This window comes from Mixophyes fleayi, chromosome 1 (assembly GCF_038048845.1).
Source record: "Mixophyes fleayi isolate aMixFle1 chromosome 1, aMixFle1.hap1, whole genome shotgun sequence".
NCBI classification, from domain to species: Eukaryota; Metazoa; Chordata; class Amphibia; order Anura; family Limnodynastidae; genus Mixophyes; species Mixophyes fleayi.
In genome coordinates, this window is record NC_134402.1 from 33,384,822 (window position 1) to 33,405,206 (window position 20,385).

General features: G+C 40.7%; 1 protein-coding gene across 2 annotated transcripts in view; it reads left to right on the forward strand.

The window, feature by feature from the left end:
* The window catches only part of SH3BP2 (SH3 domain binding protein 2), an 81,972-nt gene that overhangs the window by 50,956 nt on the left and 10,631 nt on the right, over window positions 1-20,385 (forward strand). For both annotated transcript variants that reach the window (XM_075194285.1, XM_075194284.1), the window contains exons 2-6: window positions 10,387-10,523; window positions 15,337-15,439; window positions 16,792-16,909; window positions 18,249-18,319; window positions 19,658-19,740. In XM_075194285.1, coding sequence (XP_075050386.1) covers window positions 10,391-10,523; window positions 15,337-15,439; window positions 16,792-16,909; window positions 18,249-18,319; window positions 19,658-19,740 — 508 coding nt within the window. In that variant the 5' untranslated portion in view covers window positions 10,387-10,390. The remainder of the gene's footprint in view (window positions 1-10,386; window positions 10,524-15,336; window positions 15,440-16,791; window positions 16,910-18,248; window positions 18,320-19,657; window positions 19,741-20,385) is intronic.

The window sequence follows — 20,385 nt, forward strand, 5'->3', positions numbered from 1 at the left end:
TAAATAATAATAATAATTAGGATTGGTTAAACTAAACAGCAGATGGTACAAATAAATTGTCCAGTATATAACTCTTATAAGAATGGGGCTTCTCACCTTGCCAATCATTTGCACAAACTCATGGATCAAAAACAACACAACTACAATTCTATGCTAAGCAATAGTTCTCACTGATAGTATACAATATTTATTATCTAGTGGTTCTGGTGGTAGGGGTTACCAGGGTGGTCATTGTAGTGTTGGGGAAAGAGGAGTGTAAACCCCAATTCTCTGTGGCACGTTTGCCGATGGATGAAACTTGGAACAGTCTCAGGGCTAGATTTACTAAGCTACGGGTTTGAAAAAGTGGAGATGTTGCCTATAGCAACCAATCAGACTCTAGCTTTCATTTATTTAGTGCTTTCTACAAAATGACAGCTAGAATCTGATTGGTTGCTATAGGCAACATCCCCACTTTTTCAAACCCGCAGCTTAGTAAATCTAGTCCTCAGTCTCTCAACACATGATATCTGATAGATGTGAACAAGTCTCTAAGAACAGGGCAGGCAGCTATGGGTAATATAGTATGGAGTGTGTGTATTGTCATGTGTGAGTAAAGAATGTATGTCAACTGAGAGTAATTTATCTGTGTCCAGAAATTAGTTCAACCTATAGAGATGACGATGGCTTTCCTCCTTGTCACCTTGATTGAAGTCTCTCTCAGCTCATATGTCTGACAGTTATCAATTCCTGTCCTGCACAACCATAGGTGGCTTTACAATCACTTTATGACGGCTCACAATACATCTGTAGTTGCCCACCAAAGATCAGGCTTCTGGTGTTTGCAATCTTTCAGACTTCACTCTCTCACCTTAGCTAATGAGACCGCTCTCCGGTCACTGAAATCTCTGTCGGTGCTCGGCGAACTTGCTGACAGTTCCTGTCTCTACCTGAGCACTGCCTCTGATGGCTTCTCACCCCAAATATTACCTCTCACCTCACCTACATTCTCTGCCTCACAATGGCAATCGTTTTCTGTTCCCTGGGTCCTAGTGCCAGGGTTAGATGATCCCTGGGGTGGACTTGTTCGAATTCCTCAATTTTCGGAGTAGGTGCACCTGAAAAGCAAGGGTGGGTTAGTACATCTTGCCTTGCACTATGCATACACACTCATAACATAACACAGCACTATAGGATTAAAATAGGGCCATGGGTAAACACTCTCCCAAGACTATTATATGTGAGCATCATGGGTGGTTTAATATCTCTTTTAAGTCAGGTGTGTGGTTGGGAGCCCCCTCCCTCGTCTCTCCCCCGCAACTTCCTGCTGGGCCCTCTGTCTGATGAGTCACTTCTTCTCCCCCACGCCGGCCAACCTCATCTGGTTGTGACTCATCGCTGATCTCCATCGGCACACGTTCTTCTATAGTGAGTCCTGTAGTGTTCTCCGCTGGTCTTGAAAGACTTGTCTTGAGCTTCACCCTAGGTGGTGATCTTGGATAATTGGGCCTTTCAGTTCCATAAACATAAAGATTTATACAAAAATATATATATTATTTTAAAAAAATATTTAAAAACCTTCATTCTTTAATAAATGCTTTATTAAAAAAAAATATATAGCATTTTTTAAATGATTTTAATCTGTTGTCACGCTGAGATGTCGACAATGGGACACGTATGACGTTCGAGCACTGCCACGATACTTGTTACCATGCAAAGCGGAGATTTTTCATGTATATTGTGAAGCAAAGAAAAACCAAACCTCCCATTTTCCGCCTCTTAGTTCTATAGCGAGTGTGTACAGTTGGAAAGACCCCGGGGTAAAGCCCGTATTACTTCTTACTGCTCTGGGCCAGTAACGCATCTGCAATTATTACCTTTTTATTATTTTCTTTTCTAGAACTGCAGGCAACAGGTATTTTTTATTGCAGTAATAAAAAAATAATACTTATCTCCTGGTCAGTTATTTATAATAAATAGACCAAGTATGAGTTTTTATTTACAGAAGTTAGAGCAGCAGGATTGGTTTGTGCTCCGTGCAGGACATGTCACACAGCAGCAATGTTCTCACAGTCAGCAGACAAACTAATGTAACGGGACTAGGTTCAAGCGCTGTCCACATCCCTCATCTCTGCACTGTGGTGACTGTGTGTAGCCGCAGAGCACTTGCAGTCCGCATGCTGTAATGTGAACAGGGCAGGACCTGACTAGAACTAAAACGAACAGCTAACATGGGGGCATATTTAAGAAATCACGGTAGTGCGCTATCGTGCACTTACCATGGAAATCGGGTACCGATGTGCCCTCCGCAAATTTATTAAAGGTGCATCGCAGCAGATATCATGGACATCTGCTGCTTTGCACTCCTGATCGTTTTTGCGAGCAGTCACCATTCAACAGTATGGTGACTGCTCTGGCCAGTCAGGCTGAAGCTGGCGTACATTATCAGAATCGAAAAAATCCAATGCTGTCAGCTCTGCGCCGAAGAGCAGAGCTGGACAGCGCATGTGTGGAGGGATCACATGATCCCTCCCTGTCACTCACAGCTCTCTCTCTCTGCAACGATAGTTGCAGAGACAGAGAGGGGATCTTTGTGCGCATGTCTAATTCTTGGAACTGCACATGCGCAATTGAAGAATGAAGAGAACGAGGAGAAGATCCGGAGACAGCGCTTCCGAAGAGGGGGGTAAGTGTGATTTTTTTTTTTAATCACAGAAACAGCATTTTTTATCGGAACTGCTGTTTCTGTGATCTGTTGTTCATAAATTTGAGAAATAGTTCAATCCTTATCCATGCGATAAGGATTGATAACTATTTCTCACTTTTGCCGAACATTGATAAATGTGCCCCATGGTGTCCTATGAAACAGTAACGCCTGTTACAAATACTCACAGGGGAGCCCTCATTTTTTATTTATCTTAAAGCTGCACTATCGAAGACTAATGACTCGATTTGCGTGTCCACTCCCTCCAGGACTCGGCAGCGAGATCTCATCTCCCGGAGGGGAGATCTAAGAACAGCGCATGTGTGGAGGGATCACATGATCCCTCCCTGTCACTCACCGCTCTCTCTGCAACTATAGTTGCAGAGACAGAGCGGAGATCTTTGTGCGGATGTCCAGTTCTTCGAACTGCACATGTGCAATTGCAGTATGAAGGAAAACGAAGAGGACAAGGAGGAGATCCGGAAACAGCGCATTCCGAAGAGGCGGGGTAAGTATGTTTTTTTTTAGCACAAAAACAGCAGTTTATTGGAACTGCTGTTTCTGTGTTGGGTCCTTCATAAATTTGAGAAATAGTTCAATCCTTATCAATGCGATAAGGATTGAAATCTATTTTTCACTTTATGCGAACAGTGATAAATGTGCCCCATAATGTCAGGTGATCACTGAGAAGATTCCACGCTCCACAAAGATCAGAGTTTTGTAGCGCTCAGCAATTCACAATGAAAGTCCCAAGAGACAGCTTTGGTGTTTCCTGTGTAATGTGAAAATAGAGACACAACACGTGGCTTTACAGAAACCGCTCGGCTTCTCTGAATGAAGGTAATTTTCATCTCGCATAATTCTTGTGGAATGCAAACAAATATAAAAATAGGCTTGAAAATAATCCGCTGTTTAAACGGATAAGCTGTTTTTGTGGAATAGGTAAAAATCTAATGAAGCCAAACATAAAAATTGCTGGTTAAACTTAATGTATGTGCTTTTCTTTTCCTCAAAATGAAAACATCAGCTATCATTTATCTGGTGCATTCTAGAAAAAGATAGCGAGAATCTGATTGGTTGCTATGGGCAACACCTCCACTTTTAATAGGTTTGATAATTCTACCATATGGTGTACATTGTGTGAAGATTCCACAATTTTACATGATTATGTGACCACTAGGAGCGCTGTTTAATTGAAGCCTATTGATGCTGCTTTATTTTGTCACTCGCCATTCATGTTAATGAATAGGAAAAAGCAGATATATAAGTTATTCAGTGCCCATAGGTTTTACTGAAGATTTTAGCATAATGCAGAAATCAGCTGTAAGCAGAACACCAATGCGTTATTAATGTAATGTTTGTGAATTAGATTTGCATGTAATAGTATTTACATTTGTCTCTTTTGGTGTTGCACTATCTCAGTACAAGTGTCTTGTACAGTAATGACGCCATATATAAATAGATGATGATGATGATGATGCAGTGGCTAGCTGAGCATCGTGGGGGATGTAGTCCAGTTAGGGCTCAGTCCTCCTTGACTCATACTGCTCTTTGACGACATACAGAGTGAAAGCCGCAGATGAACCATTTTCGCTTTTGCAGAGAAATTGACCACATCTCGTCACTTAGTGGTAGATACGATAACTTGCGTCTCAGACACAACCTTTAGCAGGCCTCTGACCTACTTTCACAAAGAGACAGGGGCCACAAGTAAATGCTTATCACATCGGCTCCAGCTGGAGTGATATCACACAACAAGTATAGTTGTGTGCCTCCTGGTTAGTCTGTACACAAGCTGACATTCATAGTGACATAGTGAAAGTCCAGTTGGTCACGCAGTAAGGCGTCGAGGCGTAGTATAACCAATGTTGGTAAAATATTGTAACCTTTTTAAGAAGAATGATGCTTAGTTCAAAATTCCCTCTTACCATTTAAATTTATACTTCCTTTTATTACTAAAGACTGGCTGTGGTTTCTTTAAAATAAGTTATTCGTTTTATTTTCATTTCCTTTTCTTTTCTTTTAAAAAAAGAAAAGAAAATTGGAGGTGTTGCCCATAGCAACCAATCAGATTCTAGCTATCATGTATCTGGTACATTCTAGACTATGATGAGCTTGAATCTGATTGGTTGCCATGAGCAACATCTCCACTTTTCCTTTTTAGACGGTTTCAGAAATATGTTTCTTAATCTGTTTTTAGAAAAGAGAACAGGTTATTTGGTGACATTATTGGTAACATAAATGTTTTAACTCCTTAAGGCTTTGTGCACCATTTCTTAAAATACATCAATTCAGTATATGCAATATACAATGAACCACCATGACTATGAATAGGAAAGATAGTTATATTTCAGTTCTCATTAATAGATAAACCTTTAGGGCTAGATTTACTAAACTGCGGGTTTGAAAAAGTGGAGATGTTGCCTATAGCAACCAATCAGATTCTAGCTGTCATTTATTTAGTGCACTCTACAAAATGACAGTTACAATCTGATTGGTTGCTATACGCAACATCTCCACTTTTTCAAACCCGCAGTTTAGTAAATATACCCCATAGTTTTAATGTCCTGACCAGGGTACAGAGTAGAGTCTGCTACCATTAGTTGCATCTATAATGAACATTTTCACCTTTGGTGAAGTTATCATTCATTAAATATATTGCACACATGAACCCTTAAGGCTGGTGGAAGAATACTGGGCCCAATAGGTTTCCCTACCCCTCAGACACCCCTCCGCCCTAATATTGAATCCCTCAGGTGTTAGACTCACCTATTACACTTTTTACCTTGTGTGGAGTGACAGACTGAGGAAGGGGATTTCAGAGTCCGTGCTGGAGCCGGAAGCCTCACAACTTCACATAATACTTCTCAATAAACACAAACACTATACAACAACAATTAGCAGATTTGTACCCTCCATGGTGTATCCCGGGTCTCTGGGCGTACCTCTGCACAGAATGGTATTCAATAATTATACCTCACTTCTTTCTGAGAGCCACGTAACAAAACATGGGCTACCTGAGCCCCTCATAAAGATAGAGCCTGTTTTGTGTGATTGTAGACTTGTCATTAGTGCCATTTGCCTCTAACCACTCCAGGCCTTGTTACAACGGGTTCTACATCAAAAGGAGCAGAAGCATTTTCAATACAGATAAAATGAGACATAGGTCCCAAAGAAATGTACTCCAAATGCACAGCCCGACCTACACCAAGAACCCAGACAAACAAATCTTCGCCAACAGCAACCTGGCATCCAGTTGTGATGGGCGGGCAGGAGATGCTGTTGTCTGTATACCCCATGAGTCTACCCCTTCCTCTTATCTCTGTACCCCTTACTCCTAACTGGGAGACAGCCAGTTCCCACTCCCTACATAGGCTTCCCTACTTAGCCCTGTCATGTCTCCCATACTCTCAGTTCTAGGGTTCTCTTGGTGGTAGCACTGCCTCAGAGCCAATGGATTTCTGGGGGAAAAATAGTGCACACACACACAAACTTAATGAATGTGCAGATTGGAACGTTTGGCCCTGTCACTGCATGGAGTTCTCTTCAGGGAAGTTCAAAACACTAATTTCCCACTCATTCCAAAGTTTCGCTTCTCTTTCAGAGGAGCCTTACTAAGCTTCTCATGCCCCTTCAGTAACCTCGTCAGCCCAACGAGAACTGTTCTCCTGTTGAGCTGTATATAAATGTGTACCTGCTGCTTTAACAGTGGGGGAGCTAGTTCCTGGTGAATGTGTAGGTTGAACATTGGTTGGGTCCACATATATTGGTTGAGCCAACAAAAATGGCCGCCTCCACTGTGTGTGGGCGTCGGGTACACTGTGACCGGTCTTGCACACGCGTAAATGATTTTATTTACTGTCATGTGCACAGAGATGCTGATTTTTGAGGAAGAGACTGGGTGGAAACAAAAAAACATACATTTGTTTCTTAACCACTTGACATTTATCTCTGAGTTATTCAGCCTGGGGATGGAAACAAGAAAGCTTCACCCCCACGTCTTTCAAAACACTTGAAAATTAGAACGGTGAGTTCCCTGTGTGATTATAAACTGTCATTAGCGCTGTCCGGTGCATTGTGCTTCAATCCTGCATCAGATCAGATAGGAAACTATAAACCGTAATGTGAGTTCTTGCAGTATCACCCAGTGTGACAGAAAACTTCCCTGTTACATGGGTTCTCCAGAGATTCTCTGTTACTTGGTTCCTTTCACAGTCAGATATTTGTTTTAAAACTTGGATTGTTTTAGCATATAATTGTATTGTTGGTAGTGCTTAAGGTTTTGCAATATACTTGGGAAACTTGCAATATATTTGTTATCTAAACAATAAATTGTCATCTATTTATTTATGTGTTTCACATGCAGATAAAATATTTATGACATTTAGAAGAAACATGTTTACCTAGTGTGATTCACATTCATATTAAAAGCTACCTTCATAGATAGTAATATACTAATAATTGTATTTAAATCGAACACTAGGAAAAATGGTGGTCTAGGGGCACATAGGGAAGAAAGCTCCATAGCCTTGCTGTCCAATCCAAATTTTAATTTGACGATAACCTCACTTATTCAGACTCTAACTTTCCTATATAGTACTGGTCCTTCCTTCTATTGGGAGCATGGTCCGGATTCTCAGCAGCGGTATGACATGTAACGTGGGCCCAGAAGCCAAATTAAATCATTAATAATCTTGTAGGAAAACTCTCTAGACTGGAATTCTATCTTCTGAGAGATGCATAAATTTGGTGTTTATGTCTGTTGTTCTAAGGTTTGAAAACTACTTAAATCTATAAACTATCTAATCTGCCATTAGACACAGGTTACGTAACCTTTATGAGCTGTTCCATCTGATTTATATACTGTATAAAAAGATATACAGAAATATAGTTATATAACATTTTGTACAGGAAGGATTTATGTACATTCTGTGTCCGTGTCTGCTGGCAATAGGAAGGACCACCATTGTTGTGGTTGACTTTTTAGATAAGACCTTCTCCTATGTGTGTGTTTATCCCCGCCCTCCATTTCCATCAGCAACGCATCCCTTTCCATACTGCAGATAAGAGTGACTTACTTTCCTATCAGACATTTGTGTAGAGGGGAGAAGGATGAGAGGGAGAGAAGTGGAGCAGTGGGCAGAAGGGAACACTCGTGACTTCTTGCTGTGTAAACAAAGTCAGAAAGATTCCATTACAAACTGCAAAAAATGTAATACGTGTACTGCTTCTTTATGTGCACAAGCGCGTTTTTGTCCAGCTAACGCATTTCACTGTGCATGCTAACTTCATGGTCCCAAGAACTACACCCTGGAAAATCAATAAAGTCCAACCTACCAACACTTTAAGACCACCCTTTTTATTTACTTTTCTTTTTTATCTATGTATTGTGCTTGCTTTAGTTCATTTGTTTTGTAAAGGGGTTTTAAATTTTATTTAAAACCTTTATCAAATCCCCTGCCTTCCCATTAATAGTAGTTTGAGGGGTGTCTCGTTTCTGGGACCACAATTTGCTCTAATTAGCAGGGTCTTGGCACTCGCTTATAGCTGAAACCTCTGACAACCATCTTCAGCGTTGTTCGGGACTTGCCTAGCAGGAGAGATCCCACAATCCGGCTATTATTGGAAGCCTTAGAGCCGTTGTGCACGGAGAGAGCCAAGCAGTGCTCAAAGTAAGCGACAGAGATCTCTGCTATGTCCAAGCGCCAGGACCCTGTTAAACGGGGCAAATTATATGGGTGCCAGGGGAGGAAGTCCCACCACACTATTATTATTGGGTAGCGAGATTTATTAAAGTTATAATATAAAGTGGAAAACTCCTTTTAAATTAATCATGAACATGAGGGGGCATTGGGATTGTCTTTGTGCGTGTGTTATGATTGGGTGTTGGTACAGTCATCATCATTAGCATCATCTATTTATATAGCGCCACTAATTCTGCAGCGCTGTACAGAGAACTCATTCACATCAGTCCCTGCCCCATTGGAGCTTACAGTCTAAATTCCCTAACACACAGACATAGACACACAGACAGACAGACAGAGAGACTAGGGTCAATTTAATAGTAGCCAATTAACCTACTTAAAGTTTTTGGAGTGTTGGAGGAAACCAGAGCACCCGGAAGAAACCCACGCAAACACGGGGAGAACATACAAACTCCACACAGATAAGTCCATGGTCGGGAATAGAACTCGCGACCACAGTGCTGTAAGGCAAGTCATGCACCTAATCTGTAATCAGCAAGAAAAGCCCCCAATCCCAGAGGCAAACGCAGGATTTGTAGAGGGGGGTTTCCACACAAAATTATACAGTGTCCCAGGCTTGGAGGGGGGTTTCCGGTAACTAGTAACCCCCTCCCCCCCCTCGGTTTGCCTATGAATCCATCCAACTCTTCCCATCGGTTGGTGAACCTCCGCCAGAGCCACCAACTTGGCCGACAAATTAAATGAGTTTCCCAGTAAAACAGGGTATTCATGCAGAAGTATGCGCAGAAATGCATAGAGCATAAACCAGGAAATATGTCCACATTGACTTATTATGTTCCGGGCAGTTGGTGCCCATGGCCTACTGACAATGCCAGGACGAGTCTCAATCTCAGGATACCTGCACGAAAGAGTTGGAAAGCATTTGCAGCACTTCACTTTCCTGCACATATCACAAATAAAGAACCATTTTCAGTTAGTGTCCATTTAAGGAACTGTGAAAGTGGATTAGAAAGTGCTCGATAGTAATGTTCTGTTTTGCTCCTAGACCAGTTTCCCCTCTGTCTTACAATAACTTCTTTCATTCATCCCCCTATTAGAAAGGGCTGCTTGACGGCGGATAATGAAAATTCAGTGATTTTATCATCTTTCTTTTCATACTGAAGTCTATTAATACACTTGAAGATAATTCAGCTTTGTAGTAACTTCAAGTCAGAAGTTCAAGGGCTCATCATTAAGCATAATTATGGTTCTTCTTCATAGTCACTTAACGGCCAGTCAATGAAAGACAGCTCTGTATGCTGTGTGCAGTATAAATGGGATTAAAAAGTTCAGTACTTTACACATCAATACCAAAAATAAGGAAGATCACTTGCACTCTACTAGCTAAATAGAGATGTTAAAGTCCTACTTAGCACGTAGAATGCTGAGCAAAGATAAAACTGTTCTAGAACTGTTTAACGGAATGTTCTGATTTTCCTATATTGTAAGAAAGTGCTCAGTTGAAGTAATAAGAACCATCAACAACTAACAATGGCTTCATTTAATGGATTAAAAGTTCCATGCAATTCTGTACTGTGGAGTACAAGATAACTATTTAAAAAAGGCTTTGTTTTAGGATAACAGTGGTAAATTTCAGAGAATGATTATATAGTGCTCGGACACAGAAAATAGTGACATAAGTTCATAGTTATCCTTGTGCATTGAAATGCCCATCTCCTGTGCCTTCTGCACTGGCATTCAGCCGTTTGGAGAGGGGGCAAAAGTTATCAAAACACACGGGCTAATCTGACCAACCGCTGGTTTGTATAGCTAACCTTAGAGGCACACTGGTTAATCATAAATACTATCTGCTCAGTTCCAACTCTGGTATTTGTAGCATAAACAAGGAAGTAAAAAGTCTTGCAAAGATTTGACTGTACTACTGATTAACCACGCAGGGGAATGCAACCTTATATTAAGTTTTGCAACTACCAGATTAAATTGGTCTCTGTCCTGCAGAAACATGTCTGGAGAACTCAACTGGCCTACTCCTATGAAGGCGATTGGCGCCCAGAACCTACTGACAATGCCCGGGGGAGTCACCGTCTCAGGATACCTGCACAAAAGAGGAGGAAAACAGCTGCAGCTCTTTAAATGTAAGTCACCGAAATGCTCTTGTGAATATTGGTAAAGTGCGCTTGTAAGATGTTTGTCAACCAGTGTTTTATTTGTTTTTATTTAATATAAAAACGCCAGTGGATCACCTTATATGCATATATGTGTAAATATCTGGTTCCGGGTTTCTAAAGATCTGTCTGTTGATTTTGTTTAAAGGGTTTTTTGTTTTGTTTTTACGAATTACAGATATGAGATTTTGGGAACACTTGGAACTTGGGGTTCTCCAGATAGTGGGTTTTTCTTAATTTGAAGCATCATGCCTAAAATATTCTAAAACATGTTTCATAATTACGCATGCCTTTCTACACAGTGACTCTGACAGTCATCTCCAATGTTTAGCAGTGCTCCTCACAGTATCTTTAGGAATCACTTGGTGATTATGCCTATGTGTATTACATCATACCTGCCGACTTTCTTCAGCTCCCTTCCGGGAGCCAGCCAGTGGAGGGGGGCGGGACGACCAAAATCGCATCATTTTGGCCCCGCCCCCTGTGACGTCATGCCGCAAACGCCTCATTTGACAGTGGGGGGGGGGGGGGCGGGGCCAAACGCCGCAATTCACCGGGAATCGCTGCGTTTGGGATCTAATTCTGCCCACTTCACTACGGAAGTGGGGCACTTCCTAGTGAAGTGGGCAGAATTCGGGAGATTGCCACACTCGCCCGGGAGTCCGGGAGACTCTCGCAAAATGCGGTAGTCTCCCGGACATTCCGGGAGAGTTGGCAAGTATGTATTACATTATTACAAGGTAGCAGCTATTATTTTAGTTTTTTTCTTGATGGCTTACGTAACTTTCCGGTAAATGGGTTTCTGGATAATTACGGTGCCAACATATTACACAGTGGCATACAGATTCTTTATTCAGTCCATTAGTCCCAGCTGCAGTGGAGCTTACAATCTAATTTCCCTAGTGCAAAAAATATAATCAAGAAAATGTTATAGCTAGTATTATTTAATCCTCCAAGGATAAGAATTGCACCCAGAAGAACCCCTGCACTGACATCGTCATCATCATTTATTTATATAGCGCCACCAATTCTGCAGCGCTGTACAGAGAAAATTTGTCGCTCACAACAGGCTAAATTCCGTAACACAAACTAGAGTCAATTTGATAGCAGCCAGTTGACTTACTAGTATGTTTTAGAGTGTGGGGGCGGAAACTGGAGCACCAGGAGGAAACCCACACGAACACGGGGAGAACATGCAAACTCCACACAGATAAGGCCATGGTGGGGAATTGAACTCACGGCCTCCGTGCTGTGAGGCAGCCACCGAGTTGCCCCAATGTTTCAGCCGAACTAGTAGTGGTCCGCTCTCACCATCGCTAGCTTCCATGTCTGTCCCTTGCTCACAGTGCTCACAATACTGTGCACTGTACTGCTATAAACTAAGTGCTCGTGATGTGAGCACCTGCATAGATGAATGGACTGGCGGCTGACTGACAAGCGCACTGGCCAATAATTTGTGCTTCAGTGATGTCATGGTTTTCTTGTGAATTAATAGGCTGTCATGGAGAAGGTTCAGTCCACAAAATCTCTATTCTGTCAGGTTCAGGTTTACAGTGATCTCAATCATCTGCCCGTTTTCACTTGTATTGTTCTTTCCCTATTAGCAGTACAGTATGCAGACGATGTAGAATTGTGTATTTATTTATTTTATTGCTTTGTTACAGCTTTGTATGTTTAACAAAGTAGGATTCCTAATCACCTGGCAAACATTGCAAAATGACATGAAACATAGCTTATAAAGCAAGGCTTAGCTTCTGTTGAGAGGTGAAATCAGCTTGACAGACATTTGTGAGGACAAATATTGTTGCCTTGAACCCTATCTTCAAGTTTGGTGCTTTCCACTAATTTTCCATATATTTCTTAGTGACGTTAAAGGCACAAGTCTTTGTATTCAGCATTGCTTTGTGATATACAAACTATACAAAATATTTTCCTATGTTATAGACAAGAGTGCATTGTATATCCTTTGTATTTCACTGGATATCAAAACAGGTCAATTTCAACGGAAACTAATTCATAAATTGCTCGCTGAATGTTGCCATATTCTTGTGAAAGTCCTTCTCACATTACAGATGTATCATGGCATTTACTGTGCTTCAGCATATATAACATAGTACCATCCAAGTTTAACCTGGCAGCTCCCTTTAAGAAAACGCTGAGAAAAAGTTGATTGTAGAAGAAGTTACCAAATTGTTATAAAGTTTTTTTTTGTTGTTGTTTTTTTTTTCTGTTTTAGTGGTTCATTATACTTTTATGTCTTTGCTCAGTTTTCTGTCTTGAGGTGGAACATATGTGTAGAGTTAACGCTATTAACTAGGACTGCCAGTAAGGATGTGTTGTGACATTCAGCAGATAAACCACATATCTATATGGCCATCAGCTGCTCACACAGTCGAGCAGCAGACAGACACAAAGGACATTTCCTGTACAAGCTAATTGTATACAGTACCATCTATATTTCGTATTTACCTTATCTGATTTGTTGGTTATGGTATTAGATAACCTCCATCACCTCAGACACAATGTGTATAAGGCCTTGTACACGTGGGCGTTGGTTCCGTCTGCCCTCCGTTCGTGAACAGCAAGGGAGAGATTGAAGCTCACATAGAAGTCATTGATCTCTATGGAGAGTTGCAGATGCAGTGCACACAGAGGTTTAACGAGGTGGATGACGAAACAGGGATGGGGCAAATAGGATAGGCTCTACTTCCCCCTTCCCAAGTCCACCATACGGTTAGGTAAGAGATGCCTGCGTGCACTGCGTTCGTTTCGTTCCATAGGGATCAATGATCCGAATCTTAGGTTGGATCTCTCCTCATTCCCACAAATAAATGGAGAGTGCAGACCTCTGTCCAAGTGCATCATAAATATTAATTTATAATCACATCCGGATCATCCATTAGGCAACCTAGGCTTTTGCCTAGGGCGCAGTGAGGACTGAAGGGTTCAGATTGCCCTAACCTGTTTTATGTTGTTGTTTTTTTTGTTGTTGTTGTTTTACAAACAGAAACCAGAAGGCGGCCCAATATGCTATTATGACTATTATTAATAAAGTGCAAATCTATTCAGTGGTACTGTACAGTAGTAGATTACATAGGACATCAAAATATATTCAGGATGTAAGCTCTCATGAGCAGGGCCCTCTTTCCTTGTGTGCTCCTTCTACTATTCCATCACCCCCTGTACCTCTTGGCCTGCTTCGCTAGCCCTGTTTTCCCTGTTTTCTTAAGCCTTGGCCTTCTTCTCGCTGATTTCTACCATCCCTTTCACTATCTGTCCCAGATATAATCTGATTTGCTTTACCATGTCACCTGTGTTTGTATATATTTTGTTCTTTCTGTATCATGTTTTATCTTGGTTCTCTGTTTTCTGTATAAGTAATGTACGGTGCTGCGGACCTTTTGTGGCGCCTTATAAGTCAAAGATAATAATAATAATAATAATAATATAGCCCAGTGCGTATGGTAAAGCATGGTTTGATCAGAATCTTACATCATAGAAGTGGGGCAAGAGAGACACGGACGTCATTAAAAAGAAATAACTTGTTTAATTCAATTATATATTCAGTATTTAATTTTTAATTTTTTTTCAACTTTAACGGGCACTGCTGTGTTAATTCCCCCCCCCCCCCCTTCCCTGCAAGCTACTTATGATTAACACGCCACTCCACTCAGGTTAACTAATTCATCATCATCACCATTTATTTATATAGCGCCACTAATTCCGCAGAGCTGTACAGAGAACTCATTCACATCAGTCCCTGCCCCATTGGAGCTTACAGTCTAAATTCCCTAACACAGACAGACATAGAGAGAGAGACTAGGGTCAATTTGGTAGCAGCCAATTAACCTACTAGTATGTTTTTGGAGTGTGGGAGGAAACCGGAGCACCCGGAGGAAACCCACGCACACACGGGGAGAACATACAAACTCCACACAGATAAGGCCATGGTCGGGAATCGAACTCATGACCGCAGCGCTGTGAGGCAGAAGTGCTAACCACTTAGCCATTAATATGAATGTCTCAGAGCCTTGGCTTACAATCCAAAAGTGTGAGCGGCTGCCACTGTGGGGTTTATATTTAGCTCTAATCACATGTTTGAAAAAAGGCCATATTTAGGAATGTAGAAGTTATGCTCAATGCTTGTGAATGTCATGTCTCAAGAAGCTATCACAATGACAATCTGTAAAATGACGATGATCCTTTGTTCTAACAATTAATTACAATACACACTTTTGTTTATAGCCAATATAATAGTAGCCTTAGGAAACATTTAGGGGCAGAGTTATGAAACATTCTAAAAAGGAAAAGCGGATGTGTTGCCCATAGCAACCAATCAGATTCTAGCTCTCATTTTCTAGAATGTACAAGATAAATGATAACTAGAATCTGATTGGTTGCTAAGGGCAACACCTCTGCTTTTCCTTTTTGGAAGGTTTGATAAATCTACCCCTTAGAGTAGAAGAAGCATGACACATTACATTATATTGTTTACTAAATTAGCGATTTAGTAATTGGTATCAGGGCAGTAACCTAACCTCTGTGGTAATCTGATGATTTGATAACCCAAACCCAAACATTTGTGTACGTGGGGAGCAGCCTGTGTGATGGGTAGTTATGATGAAGCAACAGAAGCCTCATAAATCTCAGCATGTCTAACCTCATCCATTACAATGTTCATATGCGTTACATCGTTTAATGCTATGTCAGCTAGAGGGGGTGTGGACGGTTCATACATTACTTGTCAAATGATAAATATTCACTCTCGTATTTATCTCCTCAGGGCCCCTGAGATATGTTATCATACATAAGGGATGTGTTTACTACTTTAAATCCAGCACTTCCGCCACCTCACAAGGAGCCTTCTCACTAAACGGCTACAACAGGTTAGTGGTGATAAATGCACTATTTAGAACCACTTAGTTCTTCAATAAATCTTTACTGTCATTCTGCACTGAAAATCGTATATGTTGAAATGTTTATATTTATTAATATGTGTGGAAGCTGCAAAACTGCCTGCTCTGCCAGGGTAACGTGAAATGTCATCTATGTACTCTAAATCAGGGGCGAACGCAGGATTTTTAAGGGGGGGGAACCCCCTTCCCGAAAAAAAAATATAGAGAGAGAGACTGCTGTACAGTACAATGCCGCTATGTAGGGGCACTGTGTAGCCCCCGTTCTTCGCGAAGGGAGGGGTTTCTGGAGAACCAAAAGCCCCTGGCGTGCGCCCCTGTAAATAAGCAGTGCTCTTGTGACTCAATTATCTAGAATACTAGAAGACTTAATTGATTTTTCCCTTCTATAAGTTTTGTACAAAGCATCTCTTGGGGATGGTATAGACCTTGTTTTATTAGCAAGGAGAATTATGTGATAGCATTCATATTGGGCCTGATTCATATTGGGAAAGTTAAGCAAAAAATTGAGCAAGTTTTCTGGACAAAACCATGTTACAATGCAAGGGGTGCAAATGAGTTTATTATTTTGCACATAAAGAAAATACTGTCAGTGTTTTCATGTAGCGCACAAATACTTGATAGCTTATTTGTACACTGAAATTCGATCTAGGACATGCCCTATGCCAACTATAAATCTGCCATCACATTTTAAATTTACCTCCCCCTCCAATACAACATGGTTTTGCCTTACTTACTTATTTTTGCTTAACTTTCATTAATGAATCCGGCCCATTGTGTTTTTCCTCTAATATAGTGTCCCTTTAAATCAAGAAATAGTCATTTACAAGGACACTGTACAAAAGCAGCTTTGACCCACCGAGTCCTGATTGGTACTAGATTATTTCTTAATCACATGATTTATGGTGCAATGTAATAAGTAATATATCACATCACTCTCATGCTTCATTTAAGACAAGGTCTGGGACCATTGTATATCTAACTAAACCTGACCACGTACACAGCGATTTCTCTGGCCAGTTGAGTCTAAAATGAACCAGTTTTATTTCCTTAGCGAGTTGCTGGGAAAAGCATTCAGACTCAGACTTCCCCTTTCTAAAAAATACAGCACTTTGACAGAAACCGTCTATAAAAGCTGCTTTGGTCTTCAGTTCGGTTGTCATGTGCGGAACACCGTCAAGAGCATGTGACTCCAACCAATCCCAAAATCTATGTAAATAAGTATCCCATGTCCTCTGAATAACACAGCAGTGTCCTGAGAAGTCTTGGATGTGAGGACACTATAGTAATAACTGTCTTCTCTTACGTATCGCTGTTTGTCTTAGGGTGATGCGGGCAGCGGAGGAGACCACGTCTAGTAATGTGTTTCCATTTAAGATGGTCCATATCAGCAAGAAGCACCGTACCTGGTACTTCTCTGCAGCATCGGAAGATGAGCGGAAGGTACGTCCGTTGGTTCATTTTGGAGTCAGGGCGAGCAGGGCACAGTATTCTCTCAGGGGTGCTGCCTTTGGCTTTCTCAAAAAGTTTTCAATCAGTTGTAAACAAGAGAAACTTGTATCCTTTATACGAACACATTTGAGCAGTTTGCATCTATGCGGAAAAACAAGGACTAGCGGCACATACGACCCTTCATTCTTCAGTGTGACGTCATGTGTACAGTTATATAACGCACATGCACGTTGATTGACATGACGGGATAATGCAGAGGGAGGATTTTTTGCACCAAACGATGGGTGGGTCTGGTGAATTGTGACGGTCCATATGGATTGTGTAATAGATGATAAAAAGAGTTATGGGCACAGGTGCAATTATAACATCTGCGGAAGGGCATATGATGATCCGCCTGGGATTTATTCCTGACTGTGTATGCACAGGGGGGCATTTGAAGGACTGCAGAAATGCCATTGGTTCAGAGATGGAGGTTAATACTTTCAATGAGCCACCGTTTGCTCTCTAGACAGGATCTATAAGGAAAGTGTGTGAATATGCCCAGATCAACCAATGTAATGGAGAAGTGGAAATAAAAGATTATTAGACTTGAAATGAAAGCAGGATCTTTGTCCCCATCATGTGATTAACATCATCATTTATTTATTTTACAGTGCCAAACAAATCCCATACTTATTTAATAGAAAAATGAGGGTCACACAAGGGGTAGTTTAGAGAACAAGGAAACGTTGGTTAAATAGGAAAGCAGCATGGGGCGTATTCAAAATGATGCACTAAGTAGAGTAATAGACTAATATCCCCCATCGCCTTGCTCTTTACCCTCATTATGTTCTGGCAAACAAGATTTAGGGGTAAATGTATCAAGCTGAGAGTTTTCCGGCGGGTTTGAGAAACCAATCAGATTCTAGCTATCGTTTATTTAGTACATTTTACAAAATGACAGCTAGAATCTGATTGGTTGCTATAGGCAACATCTCCACTTTTCAAACCCGCCGGAAAACTCTCAGCTTGATACATTTACCCCTTAATCTGAGACAGAGGGGACAAACAGGTTAGGAAATAAACGGCTACCTATACTGCCTAACATCAATCCCGGACAAACTGTGACTGAAATCATCCAGAATCCTTTGCAGTGGATTGACTGTACTACGCATATATAAAAAAAATATATAAAGATACACAAAAGAGACCTGGAGGGGACAGAATTAGAAATAACGTTTCTGAGATCTCTAATGTTGTAACTTGATCATATCTGGAAGATTTTTTTTTAGAGTTTAGACTGTGAAGTGAATTTGAATGTCATTTACAATAATCGTCATTACTGTTGTAGAAATGGATGCTACAACTGAGGAAAGAGATTGACCATTACCACGAAAAGAAAGAAACAATTACAGACTTGAGGTAATTTTTCACATAGTAAATGATCTCCAGATAATGAGTATACTATAAATGATTCTACTGGGTCATGTGATGGCAGTAATAATACTATTAACTTAAAATATAGTCTTCAAGTTGTCACTCTCTGATATCATGAGTCATCAAAGATAATATCTTTCAATACAGAGGCCATTTTTGGACATATTTATTCTGTGCCAGAAAGCGACAGAGATAATATAGTTTACACTTGCTCATCTACTTTGTTTAAGCAATACTTACTGCTTCTCTCTTTCATTTCATTTTTCCTCAGTTTTATTTTCCTCAGTCAGACATTACACCGCTTAAAATACAGTGTGTAGTGTTCACCTGACATCCTTCTGCAGTTCTGTTAAAAAGAAATGAGCTACCTCCCCAATCTATTACATTATATTTAACCAAAAAAACATAAAAGGACATTAAAAAAAGGCTAATACAAGTACTAAAATGTTAATTTCATTGTTAAAACTACTGTGCATGTATAAGAGGGTATTGTGCAAACCCTTAAATAAAATATAAAGGTATTAGAGCTTGGAGTGTACTCCTCTGTAGAAATGCACTAAAGCCTGTGGTCTTATGCTTCTATACAAGCACAAAACGCCTCTGTGATGTCAGATATCTTTATAATTCACAGGTGCATTGTGCAGTGTATATAGCTGCACATAATAACTTGCCACAGTCCTCCTTTGAAGTGGTATAACTATTATCTGTGAACAACATCATCATCATCATCATTTATTTATATAGCGCCACTAATTCCGCAGCGCTGTACAGAGAACTCATTCACATCAGTCCCTGCCCCATTGGAGCTTACAGTCTAAATTCCCTAATATAGACACACTCACACAGACAGGGAGGGAGAGACTAGGGTCCATTTGATAGCAGCCAATTAACCTACTAGTATGTTTTTGGAGTGTGGGAGGAAACCGGAGGACCCGGAGGAAACCCACGCAAACACAGGGAGAACATACAAACTCCACACAGATAAGGCCATGGTCGGGAATCGAACTCATGACCCCAGTGCTGTAAGGCAGAAGTGCTAATCACTAGGCCACTGCTGCCCATAACAACATGATGGGGAAGATTCAATACAGTTTATGTAAAGAGTGTAAATAATATTACATGACATTATCACCAAAGACCTCCCCTATTAGAAGGTTGATTGTGTCTGACAGCTGTAACAGAATGACGCCACACCTGTTCATTATAAAGCCATAAATCTCTCACCGGGTGTAATAGATGTACGTCTTATTCAGCTGCCAAAAAAGTGGGGAAAAAGTTGTGTATTATTAATAGTAAATATTGTCATTATTGTTTATGCTGTAGTGACACCGGTTCAGACACAGACAGTTTCTATGGATCGGTGGAACGCCCAGTGGACATTAAATACACGCACAATCCAGAAGAAGGTATGTTTGGTTTTACATAGGAATCCTACATGCGTAGATTTACGGGTAGGAAGGTTTTGAATGTTTCAGGCAGCCATAAATAATATTGGTGCACCAATCTTGAGAACTTGGTTTTGCGTTTTTTTGTTTTAATCCTCCCGATACAGAATATCAAAATCCTTACGTCTCTATGATAGTAAGTACATGGGATAGACCGTTATCGGTTCCAGGGGGTACACTTACGAAAACGTCTAAAAAGGAAACGTGGCGGTGTTGCCTATTGCAGCCAATCAGATTCTAGCTATCATAGTGCATTAGAATATGTTAGCTAGAATCTGATTGGTTGATATAGGGAACACCTCCGCCCCCAGAGTTAAAGAGACAAGTTATACTTTGGCACCTTCTGCTTCAAATGTTCATTAGGGTGTGAATTTGGTTCAGTATATGTCCAAATCTTTTGTAACGGTATCTTATTAGGAGTTATGTGCGTTGTACTAGAGGACAGAATTGATACCCGCTGCCTTAAGGTAATACATAATACTAGAGGTTAGCGAAATTGTGTTGAAATTTCACACAAATCAAGTTTCACTGTGGACGTGTTTTTTAAGTTTCGCTCTTGCTTCTTCATTTTGCGGAGTACTATTCCGCCTTGTCTTTGTAAATTTG